This window comes from Ichthyophthirius multifiliis (assembly GCF_000220395.1).
Source record: "Ichthyophthirius multifiliis unplaced genomic scaffold scaff_1120509249540, whole genome shotgun sequence".
In the NCBI taxonomy this organism is placed as follows: domain Eukaryota; phylum Ciliophora; class Oligohymenophorea; order Hymenostomatida; genus Ichthyophthirius; species Ichthyophthirius multifiliis.
In genome coordinates, this window is record NW_004087627.1 from 12,736 (window position 1) to 34,401 (window position 21,666).

At 17.2% G+C, this 21,666-nt stretch overlaps 3 protein-coding genes across 3 annotated transcripts, besides 40 other annotated features; 1 reads left to right on the forward strand and 2 right to left on the reverse strand. All coding sequences in view use genetic code 6, as the record gives it.

Annotated features, from left to right (window-relative positions):
• Positions 1 to 1,371: 1,371 nt before the first annotated feature.
• Positions 1,372 to 1,406: a microsatellite.
• A 583-nt stretch (positions 1,407 to 1,989) lies between these two features.
• Positions 1,990 to 2,049: a microsatellite.
• A 468-nt stretch (positions 2,050 to 2,517) lies between these two features.
• Positions 2,518 to 2,586: a microsatellite.
• Positions 2,535 to 2,611: a microsatellite.
• A 378-nt stretch (positions 2,612 to 2,989) lies between these two features.
• Positions 2,990 to 3,042: a microsatellite.
• A 489-nt stretch (positions 3,043 to 3,531) lies between these two features.
• Positions 3,532 to 3,582: a microsatellite.
• Positions 3,532 to 3,593: a microsatellite.
• Positions 3,549 to 3,595: a microsatellite.
• A 557-nt stretch (positions 3,596 to 4,152) lies between these two features.
• Positions 4,153 to 6,150, reverse strand: IMG5_010560 (hypothetical protein; the record flags this gene model as incomplete). Its single annotated transcript, XM_004039724.1, has 4 exons — positions 4,153 to 4,663; positions 4,727 to 5,044; positions 5,449 to 5,827; positions 5,874 to 6,150. 4 exons carry the CDS (start codon positions 6,148 to 6,150, stop codon positions 4,153 to 4,155), a joined length of 1,485 nt encoding a protein of 494 aa, XP_004039772.1.
• Positions 6,151 to 6,190: 40 nt separating this feature from the next.
• Positions 6,191 to 6,243: a microsatellite.
• Positions 6,244 to 6,279: 36 nt separating this feature from the next.
• Positions 6,280 to 6,317: a microsatellite.
• Positions 6,294 to 6,356: a microsatellite.
• Positions 6,322 to 6,365: a microsatellite.
• A 236-nt stretch (positions 6,366 to 6,601) lies between these two features.
• Positions 6,602 to 6,671: a microsatellite.
• Positions 6,645 to 6,689: a microsatellite.
• Positions 6,650 to 6,749: a microsatellite.
• Positions 6,726 to 6,790: a microsatellite.
• Positions 6,733 to 6,790: a microsatellite.
• Positions 6,744 to 6,807: a microsatellite.
• Positions 6,745 to 6,786: a microsatellite.
• Positions 6,808 to 6,900: 93 nt separating the features above from the next.
• Positions 6,901 to 6,947: a microsatellite.
• Positions 6,918 to 6,973: a microsatellite.
• Positions 6,974 to 7,065: 92 nt separating this feature from the next.
• Positions 7,066 to 7,104: a microsatellite.
• Positions 7,075 to 7,114: a microsatellite.
• A 6-nt stretch (positions 7,115 to 7,120) lies between these two features.
• Positions 7,121 to 7,164: a microsatellite.
• Positions 7,165 to 7,987: 823 nt separating this feature from the next.
• On the forward strand, positions 7,988 to 11,020 carry IMG5_010570 (protein kinase domain protein; the record flags this gene model as incomplete). Its single annotated transcript, XM_004039725.1, has 3 exons — positions 7,988 to 8,900; positions 9,297 to 10,233; positions 10,285 to 11,020. 3 exons carry the CDS (start codon positions 7,988 to 7,990, stop codon positions 11,018 to 11,020), a joined length of 2,586 nt encoding a protein of 861 aa, XP_004039773.1.
• Positions 9,263 to 9,287: a microsatellite.
• Positions 10,000 to 10,047: a microsatellite.
• Positions 10,235 to 10,273: a microsatellite.
• A 1,824-nt stretch (positions 11,021 to 12,844) lies between the features above and the next one.
• Positions 12,845 to 12,897: a microsatellite.
• A 127-nt stretch (positions 12,898 to 13,024) lies between these two features.
• Positions 13,025 to 13,070: a microsatellite.
• Positions 13,071 to 14,733: 1,663 nt separating this feature from the next.
• Positions 14,734 to 14,763: a microsatellite.
• A 1,122-nt stretch (positions 14,764 to 15,885) lies between these two features.
• IMG5_010580 (hypothetical protein) lies at positions 15,886 to 19,676 on the reverse strand (the record flags this gene model as incomplete). Its single annotated transcript, XM_004039726.1, has 10 exons — positions 19,204 to 19,676; positions 18,854 to 19,121; positions 18,642 to 18,749; positions 18,478 to 18,592; positions 18,068 to 18,263; positions 17,570 to 18,021; positions 17,397 to 17,528; positions 16,498 to 17,301; positions 16,082 to 16,370; positions 15,886 to 15,928 (listed from the first exon to the last, which is right to left on the reverse strand). Exons 1-10 carry the CDS (start codon positions 19,485 to 19,487, stop codon positions 15,886 to 15,888), a joined length of 2,691 nt encoding a protein of 896 aa, XP_004039774.1. The 5' UTR covers positions 19,488 to 19,676.
• Positions 16,378 to 16,475: a microsatellite.
• Positions 17,309 to 17,390: a microsatellite.
• Positions 17,322 to 17,366: a microsatellite.
• Positions 17,653 to 17,686: a microsatellite.
• Positions 18,239 to 18,282: a microsatellite.
• Positions 18,595 to 18,639: a microsatellite.
• Positions 18,765 to 18,823: a microsatellite.
• Positions 19,128 to 19,172: a microsatellite.
• A 75-nt stretch (positions 19,677 to 19,751) lies between the features above and the next one.
• Positions 19,752 to 19,802: a microsatellite.
• Positions 19,755 to 19,793: a microsatellite.
• Positions 19,803 to 21,666: the final 1,864 nt, after the last annotated feature.

A 21,666-nucleotide genomic window follows, 5' to 3' on the forward strand; every position in this document is an offset into this window, starting at 1 on the left:
TTGTCGGAATTTCTAATTTACTTATTTATTTGTTGATTTTTTACAACAAAATAAAAATTTAAAAATGTAGATTATATAATATTAATATTAGTAAATTAAAAAATTTATAAATAAGTTAAATTTTATATTGTTATATATAAAGCTAAGATTATAAATAAGAAAAATTGGATTTTTTTATACAAAAATATATATTATTAAATCAAGTGGTTTTCATTTTTAAATTGATTATAAATTACTAGTTTTATTATTTTAAGTATTAATTTACAAATGGATAGATAATCATCATTTTTTTAAATGCTTCTTTATCACGCGATTATTAAAATAAAAATTATTATTAAATTTGTTATTTATTTGATTAAGTTTTTAAATAAAAAAATCCTAATTCTGATTTAAATTATTTTCTTTTGTTTTAGCTTTTTATTTTAAATAATTTAAACCGCTTGTAATTTAAGAATCATCGAATTATTGTTTTTATAATGGTTAATCAATAACTTCTGTATCATCATCAATTACAATACATTATTCTTTCTAAGAAATTTTATTTTTATTATTATGATTTAACTATTCTAAAGTGCAAAGTTAAACATTTTATATTTAATTTTAATTATCTTAATATATTTATTAAAAAATATTTTAAATTTGTAATTGAAAACTTTGAATTTCTATTTATAAATTGTAAAATTCAGCTTAAAAATGATAATCTTTATACAAATTACCGTTTTATTATAATAAATTTTAGAAATTTATATATTTTTACTCAAGTTAATAATAATGATTTATCTTACTTTATAAATTTGAATCTATTTTAATAAAAAAATTTAAGCTTTTTGATGGCATTTATTATTATATTTCAAAATATTTTTCTTGCATTTGTTAAAAACTTGTGAAATAAAATTTTTATTTTGGCTAAACGTAGCATTAGAAATTATTCTAATTATATATATGGTTTTGATTATTTTAATTAGGAATATATTGGTAATTTATGTATTTTGCTTAATTATTGTATTAATAAAATTCTTTTTAATTATTTAATTAGTATTAACTTTCTTATTAGGGATATAAATATTAATTATTATACATTTTTATATTTAAATTTTTTTTTTTAATCTGTTTTAATTTATTGTTAATATTATTTTTATTTTCTCAGTATAACAAAAAAATTTATAAATATTAAATGAAAAAAAATAAAAAAAAAATGTATATTTCAATTAAGAAACTTATTATTAGTATATGCTTATATAGATTAAATTATTATTTTAATTCATAATAAAACAAATTAATCAAAATGTAATGTACACGTAAATATATGCAGCCATTTCAAATTAATTTTATATATTTGTTAAATTTAAGAAATCATAAATAAATTAATTAAAATAAAGAAATATGTACAAATAAAAAAATTTGTAATTTATAAATTAATTATGTTACATATAAATTTAATAAATATATAGATCTTATTTTTATCTTTTAAATTTTATATCATTTTGTTAATTTTCAAAATTATATTTTTTATTAATTTTATAATTTTTATTTTCGCATTTATTATAATATAAACAAATACAAAAATAAAAGATTATTTATATCTTGCTTCTTTAATAACAATGCTAAATAAAAAAACTAAATATTTTTATAATTATGTATATAATATTAAAATTTTAAAAGCTTCTTGAAAATTATTAAAAATTAAAAAATATACAAGTTTATTAAATTTATATATAAAACTATCATTAATTTTTTCCATATGTATCTTTATTATATATATTTTTTTAAATTATTATATAACTTTATATTTAATATATTTATATATTTTAAAATATATAAAAAGTGAAATAAAAAATGAATATTTTACTTAGTTTACTTCTAGAAAATTATATAAACTTTTAATTATAAATTTTAGATATCTATAACATTCCAAATTTTAAACAATTGAAATATATTAAGAAAAAATCAAATATATTTTTCTAAAAAATTACAAATATATTTATTATGATTTAAAATAATAATATTTTAATAATTAATTTGAAAAAATATTATTCTTCAAATAATTAAAAATATTTTTAATTTTTCTTTAAATATTTAATTGTAATAAATGATTTTAAAAATATATTGTTATATAAAACAAAAATAATTTATTATGATAAAAATATTAGCAATAATAAACATACATATATTTTATAATTTTATTATAATTTTTTTTTTATATATACATATATATATAACTATTAATTATTATTTAAAAAATAAAAATTTTATTTTATTTTAATATATAATGTTACTTTAATTTTAAATATAATAATAATCTATTTATTATTTTAAATCTAAAAATTTATCTATTTTTTTATATTTATTCTTTCTTATTATATAAATTTTATACCATTTTTTTAATATATGTATGAAATTTAACTGATACAATTATTTGATTAAAGATATAAAATTTCTAAAATAAAATTAAACTTGTATTTTTTTATATTTGTAAATTTACTATTAAAAATATTTGAAATTTAAATTTTTTATAATTTTTCTTTTTATATTTTTAATTTTTATTCTTTTTTTATTTTATTAATTACTAATTTTTTTTTATTTTTTTTCTTATATAATTACATAAATTTTAAAATAAAAATAAAATAACCAAATAATATATTTTTATTCATATAAAATTTTTAAGCAAATATATAAAAAAATATATACTCATAATAAAATATAAAAATATTATATTTCAATAATATATTTATTTTATAAATAAAAGATATATTTTTATATTTTAAAATTAAATACTATGTTTATGATTTTTTTTATTTATATTAATAATTAAAATAAAGTAATAAAAAAATGGACTTTATGATAAAATAAAAATTTATTGAATTTCATGAAAATATTAAATTGTTACTTCTTTTAAAGATTTACTGAACTTATTTATAATATTTAAATAAAATAATTAATTTTTTTCATTACAAAAGTAATTTATGGAATGAGAAATATAAATGTGAATAAATAAATTTAGTTAAAAAAAATTTAAATAAAAATAAATTAAAAAAAAATAAAATGAACTAATTAATATTTAAAATAAATATATTATTGATTTAAGAGAATAAAATTATTAAAAATAAAGACTAATTATTTAACAAATTTTATCTTTTTAATACAAAGTTATAAAGATTTTAAAAATATTTATAATTTGTATATATATGTTAAATGCGTAACATTAAAAATTTTCGATTTAATTAAAAAAAAAAAATGAATTAATGAAATTAAATTTTCTATTTATTATTTATTTAATTTTTTATACATTTATTTAAAGTTTTACTTTTCCATTATTTAAATTTTTAAAAGTTTAATGTCTAAAATATTTAATAATCTATATATTGTTATACGAATTCTATTACTTAAATAAATTAATTTAAAATTAAAATATTAATTAAACTAAAGAGATTTCTAAATCGTTTGACTTTTAAAAATTTAATAATATAAAACTAAAAAATAAAAGAAGAAAATACTAATTAAATTATATAATGGATTCTGAAAAGAACTAGTAATTAAAATATTTAAACTTAAAAATTAAATTATTATAAAATTTAAAAATTATTTATTTAAAAAAAAGTATTCATTATTTTTTAGAAATAAACAATTTTATTATATAAATATTTTTTAAATTTCAATCAATATTTGTTATTTCTTATTGTATTTAAAACACCTCTAATAATACTTGGACAATTAAAAGATCTTTCTTTTCCATAATGCGTTTTTTCAACTTCTTCATCAATAAATGATGTTAAAATAAGAGTATTTGAAGCATCATTATAAAGACTTACAAAGAAAGAAGCTGTAGTATAAGATAATAATATAAAAGCCTTTTTAAATTAAAAATTAATAAATTTTTAAAAATAAAGAACTAAAAAATTACAATAACTACAACAAATTCATTAGGTATATTTTAGTAATAAGTTGGAATTTTAATAATAATAATATAACATATAAAACTACTTAAAAAACAAAGATAAAGCTTTGAAATAGTAAAAAAAATTCCTCCTAAGTTTCTTATTTATGAAAATCTTCTATCGTTTCTAATTAATAAATAATAAGATAATTTAGAAGATTCAAAATATGAAAGGCCTGACATAGCAATATGCAAAATAGAATATCTATTTAAGTAACTCATATATCTGTCAAACCAAAAAAAAGAGCATTAGCAACAAACAGATAAATAATAGGCTATATTTTTCTTTATAATTTTTATATTTTTTTAGCATAATTCTTTTTTATTTTATTTTCTAATTTTGTATATATTTTTTAGTTTATTTTTACATTTATTAAATTTCCTATCCTTATAAAATAGTCTAAAAAGGTTACTACTATTGAAGATATTATTAATGATCCTAAATGGTATTTTACTAAAGTTTTTATACTAACCCTTGTTTTTTATTATTATTAAGATATAATATTATTTTACCATATGACATTTTATGTATCTTTTTCTTTTTTATAATACCATTAGCAGCAACTATATGTTATTATAAAATCACTACATTAGACTAAAAAACCTCTAAAAACCAAAAAAAAAAATGCATGTAAAGTTAATTTGAAGTATTAATGAGTTGATAGTTATATTTATTAGAATGGAAGTTAATTTTATGTATCTATTGTATATCCATGAGATAATATATTACTTTTATTTTTAGATAAAGAAAAAAAAAAAATGTTTGTTCATAAATATATTTTTTTTATATACAAACAAACATCTACCCAAAAACAAAAAAAACTTAACAAAACTATAAACAAAATAGGGGGTATAATCAAAATCATTTTATTTTATTAAATAAAATTTGCAGCCAACTTTATATTAAAAAAAAAAATTAATGTAAATATTATTTAAAATAAATTACTTTTAGTTAACAAGAAATGAGTTTTATTTTTTAATTTAAATAAAGAACTATTGAAAATACAGCTAGACCACAAATCCAACATGAAATTGCAGTTAATAAAAAGAATATTTTATAATCTGATAAAAACTAAAGTCTATTTTTAATATAATATTTTTCTTGTGGGTCTGTTTCATTTTCTAATACTCTTTATTTTTTTTCAATTAAAATAATCTAAATAAATATATTTTACGGTATCGCTCCAGAAGTGCCTCTAAAGAAAAACAAAGTACCTAAAAATCCCATAAATATGGTAAAGCTTAGAAATAAAAACCAAGACAAAATATCTCCGAAATAGGCGAATCCGAAATAAATAGCTCTATTATTATTATTAAAAATTATATATATATATATATATAAAATATTATAAAAATCCTAATTTTTTTATATGTTCTCTTTTATTATAACAAAAAAAACCGATTTTTATTATAATAAATATGGAAATATATAATTGATTTTATTTATGTTCTTCTATTAAATAAAAGCGAATTTAAAAATTATAGGATTTATAATATATATATTATTATATAACCCAAAAATAAAACTTAATAAAGCTGATAAACCAATAATAGCCAAAGCTATATATATTTAAAATATATAATTTTAAATTTCATTAATATAAATAGCAGTTTCAATTTATTTTTAATATGTTATTTCTTTCGGTACGCAAACTGTATCTTTGAGAAATGTTTCGTAAATCAAAAATGTTTAATTTGGATAATGCGAATTATTATATATGCAAGATTTTACATTTGAATTTGTAGCACATTCAATTTTCTAACCTTCCATGTTTTTTTGTAAGTTATTAGGACATTATTTTATACAAACTGTATTTGTTAAGTAATTTTTATCTGGATTTGCAAAATATATAAATGGATACTCTTTAAGAGTTTTTTTTCCACATGCTCTGTCTAATATTTTTATATAAAATATTAAAAAATAACTATTATTATTTACGATCAGGATCCCTTGGGGTTATGAATTCTTATATTTTATTTTCATGTTTAAATATGTTACTAAAAATTAAAAAGTAATACAATAAAAACAATGTAAATATTATGAAATATATTAAATCGTGACATTTTCGATCTTTCGAAGGACCGTTTTTTAAACTTACAGCAGATAATTTTCCTTATTCAAACTGATCATCATCATTATTCTATACTCCTAAAATCAAATCGTTTTTTTATAAGCCAGAAGCTGGTAAAGGAAAATCATATTATTATTAACTCATATAAAAAATTGAATTTATTATTAATTTATATAAATATTTGTTTATTTATTTAAAATAAACATTAATTTTATTTATTTATTTTAAAAATTAATTGATATTTTTTCTGATTATATTTATTCAATAAAATATAAAATAATAAAATAATTAAAAATAATTAAAAATATTAATTATATTTAAATAGTTATAAATATTAATTTATTATAAATTTAAATATTTTTTTAATAAAGAATAAAATAAATTATTTAAATTAAAAAATTATTTAAAATTTTTAAAATTCTTTATTCAATATTAAATAAAAAAAAATATATATATAAGGAAATTTATTTAAAATATTTATATAAATTTTAATATCAAATACATAATAATAAAAAAAAAAATATATAAATTTAAAATAATAATATTATGTATTTTTTCCAGAATTATTGTTTCAAAAAAAACAAATAAAAAAATTATATAAATATAAATATAAATATAAATATAAATATAAATATAAATATAAATATAAATATATATATATATATTTATATATATATATTTATTATCATTATTATTATTTCAATTATATTAATATAATGTTTTATAATTTAATATATATATTTTTTTTTTATTTATTATTATTTCATTTTTTTTTTTTATAATACTTTTACTTAATATTTTAAATATATTTATTAAAAAAAAAGTTTCTATTTATTATAATATTTTTTTTTTCTTATAATATATTTAAAATAATTTAAATTACTTTTATATATTTTTTTAATTATAAAATTTTTATTTTTAATTATATATTTTTTTTTTTATTTCTTTTTTTATTATATTTATTTTTAAATAAAAGTTTCATAAAATAAGTATATTTTTTTTAATTAAATTTTATTAATTAATTTCTTTTTTTTTATAGAAAATTTATACTTTTATATTAAATAGAAAATTTAAATATAAAATATTTAAAATAAAATACTATAAATATTTTCTAATATAAATTATAAAATTTTATATATATTAAAAAGTTTTTATAAAGCATATAATCTTTAATACAAAATTACATTAGTATGAGTATAATTTAATCAAATTAATTAAGATAAAAAAATATTTCAAAAAGTGATAATTAAGATATTCCATTACTTACTAATTAATCTAATAATTAAATCGATAACAATATATTATTAAGCAATAATTTATAAAAAAGTAAAAATGATTAATTTATAAAGTCATAAAGTAGTATACAAAAAGAAGAAAATATAAATAATATTTTGGGTTCATTAAAAAAAATTGAAGAGTAAATGTAATAAAATCATCACAAAAACATAGAATAAAAAGTTAATAAAATATACCTGAGGAAAAGTAAAAAAAGCCAAAAAAGAGAAAAGATTAAAATCGTGATTATAGTGAAAGTCGTTTAAATAAAATAAAGGAAATCGAAAATTTTTTATTGGAATTAAATCCTATAATTCCTGAAAAAACAGGAATAATTCAAGATGTAAAATTTTTAGATGAAAAAAATTTACATGCAGGAGATTTCGTATTTTAATTGTATAATCCTGACTATCATGAATTCAAATATGGAGAGAAAATAAAAATATTTGATATCAACATTATTGAATAAATTGAAAATATTAAAGATGGAATAGAAAAAGAAAAAGATACATTTGTTATATTATCATAAATTACAGAAATGTGCTAATTAGCTTTTCATGCAGAGACTAATTTCGAATCTTAAAAAAATGAAAATGAATTAATTACTTTAGCTTTGTATAGAATTGTTAAAAGAATTTCTGATTACAATAAGGCTAGGTAAAAAGAATTAGACAAGTTAAAAGAATTTGAAACTGAATAGTTAAAAATGATTAAATTTACAAATGAAAAACTTGGTGTTTTTGAGAAAATGATAAAACCTCCAGAAGATAGAAAAGCAAATATGAAATATTATAAAAAAAATTGTATTGTAGATGATAATGGTAAGGCTAATTATTTAAAAAATTAGATTTTTATTGAAGGAGGAAATGGTGAAACTTCAAAATAATTAAATAGTGGCTATTTATATTATGATGAGAATAAAAAATAATGGTTAAGAACAACTAACCCAGTAAATGATTTAACAACACTATTTAGAAATTTTATTATTTATAAATTAACTTAATAAGGTGGATTTAAAGTTAGATAATTTATTTCTTCTTGCGGAGAATACATTTTTCTCGTTATTTATTGCTCATATTTAAATCTTAAGGTTTAGGCATCTATTAGTTCTTTAAATAAATAGTTATCATATTGCTAAACTGATATTTTTTCATTAGAGCCGACTGATTCAAGGTTAAGGCCTTTAAGATTGAATAATATAATAAAAATAAATTAAGAAAATGAAAACGTAAAGAAAGTTTTAGAAGAGCTTAAAAATTAAAGAATAAAAGAAAGGTTTACTAAAGAAATCGAACCATTGGAAAATTCATTTTTATTAACTAATTATGAGGAATTTTTAGAATAAAAATAAAATAAAATAAAATATTAATATTAGGCTGATGAACTTGAATATAAATATTAAAAAAAAAGGACTGTTTTTCTAGAAACTATTGAAACTTTAAAAGAAAATATTAGAAAATAAGTTACTGAAGAACTTAATAATTAATCACAAAGTATAGTTTTAGGAAAAAGCTCATAGAGTGATTAAAAAGAAGATTAAGAGCTTGAAAATCTTAAAATTGAAATTTTTAAACTTTTATATTCTATTAATTTAAAAAAGTTAAGCTTTGAAACTTAATGTTCTTATATTGAAAATACTGAAGAAATATAAGGTATTTATTTTATAATTTATATTTTTTTGGTATTTTAAAAATATTTTTTTTTTTTCAGAAAATTAAGATGAGAATATATAAGTTTTTAAAGCATATAGAGATTATTTAATAATCTTTAATGATAAAATATAATAAATAAGAAAATAATTCGATGATAATAATTATCTTGAAATATCATTTTATGAATTATAAGAAATATTTTCATTTAAAATAAAACAGTCAGAAGTTGAAATAAAAGACAGGTTATAAAAAGATAAAGCATTTATAAAAAAAAAAATTATTTTAATCGAAACTGGAGAAAAATTTCATTTATTAGTATATATATATATAAAAAAAAAAAAAAAAAAAAAAAAAGACTGCCAGCCTAATAAATAAAGCAATTTATATAATTTAAAATGCAATAATAACTTGAAAAAGCATTTATAAGTTCATTAGAAGAGTCAAAGAAAAAATAATTTGGGAATAACATAAAGACAATATGGGATAAATATAATATAAAGTATAGTCCAATATACACAGAATATTTATATACTTCATAAAAATAAAAAGTACGAAATCGTATAAAATACGAAAATTTATGGAATAAAAAAGTCATTAATATAGACGAAAAATACGACTTGTTTACAAAAATGTAAAGAATAAAAATAACTTATTCAATTTTGGTTAGATTATTTGACTTTTCGAAATTAAAAAATAAATATAATTTAATTCATAACTATTTCCCATTACATGATTAGTTTATGCTTACCGGAAACGATATATATTGTGAAATGTTTTATTAAGCCTGGTTAAATTAAAAAAAATAGGAATTTCTTTTAAAATATGATTTAGATGATCATAAGCTTGAAGAAAACGGAGAGTCTATAAAACTAATAAAAAACAAAATATTTTCAGAGGAAATTTACAAAAAAGAATTCGAATAAAAAAGAGACTTATTTAAAAAAAACTGCCTTCTGTAAATATGGAAAGGAACTTTTAATTACTATGATATTCCTTAGAAGGAAATAAGGGATTATTTTGGGGAAAAAATTGCACTTTATTTCACTTTTTTAACCTTTTATATTAAATTTACACTTCCTATTGCATTTTTAGCACTTCCAGTATTCATTATTTAAGAATTAAATATTGGAAGTAGTGATGAGAATGAAGATGATGGATTACTTGAATAGTCTTTTTCGATTATTTTTACACTTATTGTTGTTTTATGGGCTAATATTTTCTGTGGTTAATGGAAATTAATAGAAACTTAATTCGTTTTGAAATATGGTATGTAGGATATTGACGATGATGATAATATAAGGTTTAATTATTATTTTTTTTTATTTATAATATTTTTTTAAAAATATAAAAGACCAGGGTTTAAAGGATAATATGTAAGATCAATAATATCAAATAAATTAAATGAATTAAGTTATGATAAAAACGAAACATTAAAGATTGAGTTTTTGACTTGGGCCATTATATTTATTGTAATGATAGTTAATACAATTATTATATATGCATTATTGTATTTATAAGTATTTTTCGATAAATACAACAAAATCGATTAGGGTAAAAGCTTTTAAGCCTTAAATATTTTAGTCCCTACTCTTATTTTATAATTAATTTATAGTATTTTTGAATATTTTTATCATTTTTTGATTGGAAAATCATGTGAACTAGCTAATTATAAAACTTCTTAAGAATATGAAGATAGCTACTCCTCTAAAATTTTCATTATAACACTTTTCAATCATCTTATTCCTCCTACTTTAATTTCTTTTATCATAAATCTTAATATAAGATGTGTTTAAGCTGATTGCATGTTTCATCTTAAAGGATATGTCAGATCATATCAATATTATTTAATTCTTAAATAATTAAAAGATTGTGCTATGCCACTTTTTTACAGATTTTATATTTTTGCTAAAGAAATCAATATTACAATTAGAAGAAATCTTGGATTAAGCAGCACCTAAATTATAAACGAAAATACCAAAATAAATAATTAAATTGAAACTGAATCTAGATAAAGTTATATTTTTTTATATAAAATTTAATTGTTTATAAATATTAAAAAAAGAATCAAATACAAACGAATAAATTGATAATACAACAAAAGACTATATAAATTTAATTTGTTATTTTTGTTTTAATGTTACTTATGGTTTAGGTTTTCCTTTAGTTTTCATATTAAGCTTTATTATATGTATATTGAAATATTAAGTAAGTAAAAAAATATATACGAAATATGCCTAAAGGCCCATACCTGAAAACGCCAAAAGTATCGGAATTTTTAAATAGTTTTTAGATATGGGATCTTCACTTTCGATTTTAACTTATTCAGGAGTGCTTTGTTTTACTACAAATAAGAGCTTTCCTAATGGTCTTTCGAGATTATTTGTATTTATGTTGCTTATATTATCTTTCTTTTCAATTAAGTTTATTATTAATAGATTTTATGACGATGTGGATAGAAAAACTGGAGATTTAATGAAAAGATAGGAATATATTGTTAAAAAAGTTGTTGAAGGTTATAAAAAGGGAGTCTAAAAAATTTTTCAAGGAGATTAGGTTTAACCTTTATTTAAGGTTTATGGAACATATTTGGAAGATTATAATTAGTTAAAAAAATGATTTATTAAAATAATATAAATATATTTTTATAAAAATAAAAAGATATATATAAAATATATATGTATTTATCTTTAGAAAATATTTTTATTTTAAATCTTTATAATCTTTATAATCTGTCATTTTATCAATCAAGAAGTAAGTAAAGCTTCTTTTAAACCATCAGTATAATTTGAAAATTATCTTTAATCTCTAGCCCCAAAAATTTCTTTAAATGCATCAATAAATATTTATAATGTACTTTCTTCTTTATGGATGAATTTAATTTCAGTTAAAGAAATGTTTTTTGTATCATCTTAGATTTCTTAAATAATTGCATTTTTCAAAGCTAAAGCTGTTTCTTGTTTTGGAATTCCAAAAAGCAATGAAGCCACATCTGTAAAGATTACGGATTAAATATTATTTTATTTGCAATATTATAAAGCTTTTTAAAAGCATTATTAAAGTTAATTTTGTTCATCATTTACTCCACCTTTCCATACAGGAACAAATAAATGGATTATTTTTTGAACATTTTATAATCCACAAGATTCTGTTATTTCAATTTCTCCGGTTTAAAAAGGGTCTTCTGTTTATTTTTTTTATAACTCTGAATGAAGTTTTAGATTATGTCCTTTTACAGAAAGGAATTAAAACGATTTTTACCATAATTATCTGTTCCTGATACTATTGCTTGCGATTTTTCCTTTGTTATGTCTCCTACTTTTATATGTATTATTGTGTTGTTTATTTTTTATGTATATTCAATAGAAATATCATTTGTTTTTTAATCTTAAGGCGAGTATTTTTGCCTTGCAATTTCTTTTTCCTTTACACATAAGCAACCCATATATTATTTTTTTTAAGATTTTTTGTTATTAATTTTTTTTTATTTTATTTATTTTTAAGAATTTTTTTCTATTTTTGATTCTATTTTTTTATAAATATAAGTTTTCACATATTTTTGGTTCTCATTCTAAATAAACTTAAATAAGTATAAATTTATAATTTAAATGTATATTATAGTGAAATATATTATTTAATATATAAGTATAAATATATTTTATAAATAAATTTGATTTTAATAAATAATATTAAAAGTAAAATAAAAATAATTTAATATATTAATATTTTTTATAATTATAATTTAAAATATGTATATTTACACTCATAAATGCATTTGATATTTTCAAATTTACAAATAATTAAATAAAGAAATAAATTAATTTAATGTAGTTTTTTAAAAAAATAGTATTCATAGGTGATATTTTGTAATAAATCAATTAAATTATTTTTTTACAAATAAAAATTAAAAGAACTTTTTTAGAAATATTTTATATTTTATTTTTAAGAAATAATTTTCATTTTTTTTAAAAAAAAAAAAAATATCAAATTTTTTATTTTCTATCTTTTATAATGGTAAGAAGATTTAAACTAAACGTTCATTATAACTATTTAATATAATCAGATTATTAAATCATCCGGAAGTAATAAAACTAGAAGAAATATTTAATGAAGAAAATATATAATTAAAGAAAATTTATACAATTTTAAATAATTTTAAAAGATAAAAAAAATCGATAATAAGGAATATAATAATAAACATTATTATTAGGATTATTTAAGGATTATAGAATTTTAATTCAGGTTAAAAATACTCCTTAACATTTAACTTAAAAGTATTTGTAATTATCAGAATGTATTTATTGAAATTGGGTAATATCATAAAGCATATTTATTAATAAATAAATTTTATATGATATATATCGTAAAGATTTCATCGCATTCACGATGTCCTTTTATGAGCTCCTTAATATAATTAAATAATTAATATTTTAGTTTTGGGATATATTGTAGCCGAATTATAGTATTTTTTATAATTATTTATAAATATAAATAGATATTTTAACCTTTTATATAAGGAAAATCTAATATTTATTAATTTACAAATATTTAATATTTTTGGAATGCAAGAATATAAGATTATCCTTACTTCTTTAAAAAAGTAAATCAATTAATTTATAAACAAAGGATATCAAAAAGAACTTGAAAAAAAAATTCCAAAAGCAACCAAATAAATGAATTATTAATTTAATGTATTTTTATATTATTAATTTTTATTTTTAATAAAAAAAGTCTTTGTTATTATTCTTCAAAAAAGAATTAATATTGGTTAAGTTCTGGCTCATCCATTTTTAAATATTTTAATTCTTAATAATATATATAAAATATTTTTTAATCAATAAAAATTTAGGTATAGAAAACAAAAGATATAGAAAGTGTATTATTAGATATATAGAAAAAAAATTACCTCTTTTCGTGATCATAAATATTTTTTTTTTTTAATTTCTTTTTAATATTTCCCATATTCCCTTATTAAGTTTAAATTATATTATTCATTATTATATTTCAATAATTATTTAATTATATTTAAGTATAAAATTTGTCTTTATATTTTTTATATATTTAATAAAAAAATTTTTTATATATATATTTTTAAAATTAAATTTGTATAATTTTAAAATAAAATGTATTCATTTTCTTTTTATAATCACTAATGTTTTTAAAAAAATTGATTGAATATTATTTTACAGCAATTTTATATATTTTTATTTTAAAAGAATTTACATAAAGGATTTTACTATATTCATTATATTCTTTATTAAACTAAGTATGAAAAATAAAAGGATATAAGAAAAAACTCATAGAAAGTAGAATTGCTTTTAATATTTTGGATATTGAACGGGTATTTAATAATAATGTTAAAGTGAAATCTAATTTTTTAAAATTCAACACAATTAGTTTTCCATTAATTGATAAACAAAAAAAAAAACTTTTAAATTAATATTTTGCTTTAATTTTGAAATAAAAAACTAAAGATATCATTTTAATGAAAAAAAAAACATTAAATATATTTTTATTTATTATTGAATTTAACTATAAAAAAAATATTTTTAAGATTAAAAATTATTAAATCAAAACATTAGAAAAAATTATTTTTATATATAAAATATTTTATTTTATTATTTTCTAAATTAAATTATTTATCTTAAAATATTTAATCAAATAATATTTTACTTTCTATTAAAAGGATGATATTCCAATTATTTTTAATCTAATCCATTATAAATATTATTTTTATCCCAATATTATTTTTAATCTAATTTATTTATTCTTTCTTTTTCACTAAATACTAGAAAAATAAATTAAATTTAAATTATAAAAATATAAATTATAACATTTATTAGATTCTTCTTTTGATGTAGGGCAGAAAGAATAATTTTTATCTCCCTATTAAATAGTTTAGTCAATATTAAACATCGCATTTTATAATTAATATATAGCATTAACAGGATAGACCATCCCGATAGTTTTTGGATCTTTAAAAGTTTTTTCTTCTATAGCTGAAGTCTAATTTTTTTCTTCCAACGTTTTATCCCTTTAATGCTTGAGTCCTCTAAATGCTGAAATTCTAGTTTCGTTTTCTTATTTTATTTTAACAGGTTAACTTACAGGTGTAAGTATTGGTTTTTCTCTTAAAGCTTATTTTTTTATTATTATTTTTTTATATAAATCTAAAAAAAAAAAAATACTTTTTTCAAATAGTTTTTATTTCAAAAATGAATATACTGTATTAATTTTTTTATTTATTTATAAATTCTATTGATCATTATATGTTTCTTTTCTTATTATTGCTATTGCATTTATAATTATTTAAAATCCATCTTAATAATTGGCTGCTTCTATACATTTTTCGGCCGCATCTAATAAGCCTTTCTTTTCTTTGTAATTTTTATCTTTTTTTGTTTTTTTAAATAATTTTTATTTATCATTATTTTTACTTTTCTCTCCTAATGCTTTTGAAATTAATTCTTTTGTTTAATTTATTTTTATGTTTACTGATAAATTATATTTAAGGTCTTATTTTTCAATTTTAACATAATTTAATGCAAGTTTTAACAAATAAATTGCATCCTTTTTATTTTAATCAATAATTAAAGGATCAGTTTCTTTTTTATTTTTTATTTATTTTTTTAAAAAAAATATAATAAAAATACCTTCTCTACTTAAAATGCCTATAGCTTAATCATATAATTCTATTTTACTTAATATTTTTTTTTATTATTTATAAATAATAAAAATGTAATATGTATATTTTTACGTATTTTTAAATCTGAATAATTGATGCATTTATTTATTATTATTTTCATTATTTTTTTTCTCATCATCTTAATAATCTTCATAATCTTCCTCATCTTGATCTAAATCTTTTTTTTTTTTTCCTATTAATTATTTTAAACATTTTCTTAATGTAATATTAAAAGGATCTTCTTCTTAATCTGGTTCGTTTTCTTTAATTTCAGATACTTTGTTTATTACCTTATTTGCTTCTTCTATATTACCTATATGATTTTTAGATTTTTTTTTTTAATTATTGAAGAATTAAACATATTTACTTTGTTTAAATAAATAATAAGCTTCTTCAGTCATAGATTCTTTTCTAACAAAATAAAAAATTTAAAATATTTTTTTTTAAAATATAATATTTTATTTACTGTTAAATATAAGAACTTTTCGTTTTTTTAACTTCATTTTGTTTTTCGGTTTTTTCAGCTATATCAATTCTATCAATTTTATCAACAATTTCAGCTTATTCAAGTAGTTTTTATTGCTCATCAATATTAAAATGTAAATAAACAAGGTCTTTATATTTGGTTTCTAGATATTTTTTTATACTAAGATATGTTTATTCTATTTAATAATTTAATTAGTCATCTTTTTTATAATTAACATCAACTAATTTAACTGCATTTAAAATAATTTCGAAAGCCTTATTATGTTATCCTGAAAAATATATATTCATATATATATATATATATATATATATATATATATATATATATATATATATATATATATATATATATATATATATATATATATATATATTTATTTTTAAATCAATTAAAACCTTAAATTAATAAAATATTAGTTTTATTTAAAAGATGTTTTTTTTTATCTGAAATAACATGTCTTTTTTTTTTTTATTTAACTTTAGATAAATAATTTTCTTTTTTTCTGATTTTTTCGTTTGTTTTTTTAGAAGCTAATCTAAATAAATTAAATATTTCTTTATTGGTTTCTTCCATTTTACAGAAATTACATAATCCGCGTCCATAACAAGGCTCAAATTAGTCTCCTGAAGGATTCCAGAATTTAAAAAGTTTAATTTTTTCACATTCTACTATTGCATTTTTTAAATTTTTTATTAGTTTTTCAGGACGGACTAATAAAAGTTCATTCGCAGAATGCGCATATCTACAATTTTTGCCTCTAGGACATCTTCCAGATGTTTTTAAAGTCGGACACATCTTCGTTTTCGCCTTGTTTAGAGTTATTTTTAACCTTTTTTCTCTTAATTTGTCTTCAACTTCTTCTTTATCCATATTTTCGATGTCTATATTTATATCTACAGGTTAAATTTCATCACCAAAATCTTAATTAGCATCCCTTTACTCAACCATTTCTTAAAGTTCTTCGAGCTCTCCGATTTTCTTTTTCATTAAATTAACATTTGAATCACCGTGATTTAATTTTAGTTCTATTTTCTTATACATTTCTTCGATTTAATAGTTTATAAATTCATTAGCGCTATGTTTCTTTTAACCTATTAACCCTGTTTTTATACCATATAAATGAAGTTTTTAAACTTCTGTTTTTTCTTCACTTTTTTATGTTTAAGCTAATAATATTGTATCAGCAGTTATTTCATTTCCTTTTAATTTTTATTTTGTATATTTTATATATTTTTTATTTTGAATATTTTTTTTTATTTATTTTGAGAATATTATATTTTTTTATTTTATTAACCATAAGATTCTAGTTGTAATTGCTTTTTCCATTTTTCTTATAGTTTTTCACTATCATGTATTTCTTTTTCTACTTCATTTTGTACTACATCTATTGCTTTACTAATTACATCAAAAGCTTCATTGTATCTTTCTTTTATTAAAATAATAAAAAATTGTAATTTAAATAAATACATAATTTGTAAAATATAGCCGCTTTTTATAAACAGCCTAATTTAAAATTCAAAGAATCGCATGCAATCTATTTATTTATTTATTTTTCTTTAAAAGATTTTCTTTAGAAGATTTTCTGATTTGAAATTTTAGTAAACTTACTCAATTATAAAATAATGTCTTTATTTTTTGTTCTGAATTTGCATTCAGAACAAGCAGTTTTTTAACTACAGCCTAAACATAATTAAAATTTATTTCCTGCAGGATTCCAAGCTTTTTATTTTGGTTATTACATTCCCTTTTAAGCAACAGTCATTAAAAATTTGAACAATATTTGCTTTTTTGATTCTATTTCTTTTTAAAATTTCAATTCTTATATAGTATGGGCAAACGGGCAATTAGCTCCTATTGGAACACATGTTTTAACATTACTTATATGCCATCTTGGTCCTACTATACCTGGACATTTATTCCTTTTTTTTTTTATTGTGGTTATTTTATTTTTTATTTTTTATTTACCCTAATGGACACATTATGCTTTTTACTAATTCTCTTCGAGATGCATATGTTGAAACTGTAATGTTTGAGAATTTACTTGTTGAAAATTTACTTTGAGATTCTAATTCTTACTATATAGTTTAATATTTTTAATTTCGTATATTACTTTTTAATAATTTTTTTACTTAATTCTTTTTGTGCAAACTTTTTTATTTTTCTTCAAGCTTTTTATTTTTTTTTAATAAATTTTTTTATTTATTTTTACTTCTTTTTTTTCTCTTTCATTTAACAAATTGTTTTCTTTTTTTATTAATAATAATTAAATTTCTTTTTCCTTTTTCTTATTAATTAGATTGAAAAAATTATAATTTATTTATTTAATATTATTTATTTTCTTACAACTATTTCTTAATCTTTTTAAGCTAATGAACTGCTTTATTATTAATCTTAAGATTATTTAAGCATATTTTCAAGTTATTGTCTTTTTTCTTCTTTCTAATCCTTTTACTAATTTTCTTAATTATTGATTTCTTATTAAGAAGCTTTCTAAAATAAAAAAAGTAAAAAAGTTAAAAAATTAAAAAATAAAAAAAACCTTCATTTTAATTTTATATTAAGTAATAATATTTTTTTTATCTTCAGGTAATCTTTATTCAAACAAATGAATTTTTTTAATAATATCTCTTTCATATGCTTCCATATACTTTATAAAAAAATAATATTATATATATATATATATATATATATATATATATATATATATTTATATATATATATTTTAATAATTAAATAATTAAATAAAAATACCATCAGTTATTAAAAAACTTCTTGTAAAAGTTCCTTATTTTTAGGGTTATCGAAATTTTCTTTAGGAAGCTTTTCTTCTTATAATTCCTTTTTTCCCATTTTCTCAAAACTAAACATAGAAGTAGGATCATCCTGAAGAAATTTAGTTACATTAGGATTAAAATGTTAAATAATGCATTTTATATGAAATCTATCGCATAAAGCGGAATAAGCATCTGCAAACTATTCATTTTAAATTAAAAACCAACATTTTTTAATTATCCCTTTTCTAAAAATAATTAAATATAAATTAATATTTATAAATAATTTTAAATAATATGAAATATATATAAATATTATTATTATTTTACTTGAATAGCCAAGGAAACTTCGATTAGAAATTATCACCCATTTTTTTAACAGCTTCATCAAATCCACCTGGTTTTTCCAAAAAAGCGATATTACTGGAAAGTTCTTTTCTGACTTAATCAAATACAGCTTTTCTTCTTTTGGACATTCTATAGCCTACACATGGATTAAAAGTACAATTTTGAGCCTCTTCGAATTTCATAAGTATTTTTTATCTCTCTTCTACATAAAGTTGATTATCCCAAACATTTGTATTAGGTTTATCTTTTTCCCAATTAATCTCCATAAATTCATGTGATAATTTATATATTTTCTCATTTAAAGTTCTTTGTTGTAAATTAATAGAAGGAGGAGCCCAAAAAGGAAGTCTTATTTTTTTTCCTTTTCCGAGATTTGTCCTACAATAAACTCTAACAATATCAAAGAAATCCCTTTTAAATTAAGGAGGAAAAGGTAGCCAACTTAAACTAGGTTTTTTTTTTTGGTTTCTTCATATTTAAATAATGGATAATTTCTTTCCATTGCATTTTTATAAAGTTTTTTTAATTCCTTTTTTTTTTGTTTATATATTTTTTTTTTTTTATGTTTTTTTTTTTTTTTACATAAAATGTTGATGATACAAAAACATTTAAACCTTTTTATTATAATTCTCTTGTTTTTTTTCTACTTTTTCTCATTTCAATAAATTTTTTTGCTGCTTAATTTAAATATCTTAACATTTATTTATTTTCTCTACTTATTGTTTTTTATTTTTGAAGAAGTTCTCTTATCTAACAAGATTTTTCGTTTTAATAAGTTTCTAATTTTTCTTTGAAGATTTCGCTCAAATCATCTACTTTTTCAGCCCTTCTTTATTCGAAAATTTCATATACGTTTTCAGGAGTTATTCTTTATTCTTTAGTTTTTCTCTATTTTACTTTATCTTCTTCATCAGAATCAAATACATCATATTCTAGAGGAAATTTACTTAATCGATTTTCTTTAAATTCTTAAATAATCATTTCATTTAAAATTCTATCTTTGGAAAATTTAGAATGAAGTTCTAACATTGTTTAGCCACTTTTAAATTTATCTTTTGGTTTTTTAAGTTCTTCTAATTTAGTTTTTTAAGGCTTAAATTCTTCTTTTCCAAAAACTTTTTTGTTAAGATATTTTTTCTTTTTAACTTCTATTTCTTGTTATATCTTTTCTTTTTCCTCTTCTTCTGTTTTAATTTCTTTTAATAAAATTTCATAATATTCTGTAAGTAAGTTTTCGAAATTTTTCTTTCCTTCGAAATTCACATATAAATTGCTTTTATTTCTATCTTCCATTTTTTCCCAATATTTCATTAATTATTCAATTGGATTTTAATTTTTTTAAGGTATATACCCATATTATTACTCATAATATCTTATATATCCAAATATAACGTCTTTAAAGTACAATTAAATATCCTTTTCAATGACTTCTTATTAGTGTTTACTTTTTTTTTTTTCTTAAAGATCCTTGTTCGACTCTTCTACTACAAAACTTTCTTTTAAGCACTTGTCTACATGTTCTTTTTTTCCAGTCATTTTTCTTGAGTATTCCTTTAGGTATTAGGGATTTCTAAAATATTCGTAAGGTTTTTTCTCTCCTCCATTAATTTCATAAAGTTCTGTATCTTTATCCAATTAGGATTTTATGTAATCATCTATAATTCCATTTGTTAATAATACTCTGTATTTTTAATCATATTTTGGATAATCTTAAGGATTATAATTTAAAACTTTTTGTTCTTTTTAATCTTTTTTATTATTATAAAGCCTATTTAATGTATTTATTATATTCACTTTTTTGCTCTTTTCCAATTCTTTGCTTTTTCGGAATTTATCATAGTCTTTTTCAAAGTATTTAGTTATTTTCATCTCTTAAAAATTTTCTTTTTATTATTATTCGCTGTGTATTTTTAATGTATATTTCACACTATCTTCTTTATAATCAACCATTGAACGCAAAATTCGTGCTCTTTTTTCTTTATTCAAGTATACTTTCTTTTATAATTTAGTTTTTTATATGAAAAAATAAAATGTATTTATAAAATAAAATACCTCTTTTTCAGTTAAATCTTTATCATCTTTATCTAATAATTCTTAAATAATTTTTTATTTTTAATCGTATTCTTCTTTTTCTTTTTTTGTGCGTAATCTTGCGTATTCATTTTTGAATTTTATTAATTGCTAATTTTTTTATTTTGTTTATTTTGTTAATTTATTTTTTTTACTTATTTTCTTAAAGTTTTATAAAAATCGAATAAAACATTAGAATCATGTATTTTTACTTTATTTTTCTCAGTATACTCTTACTATTTTTTTTATATTTATAGATTACATTTTTTATTTTTTATTACCTATATTGCTGTATAAAATTCTATTCCTAAATCTTCATAATTTTCAGCTTCGTTTTATATACTAAATCCTCCAATGTTATTATTTGTTTAGTCA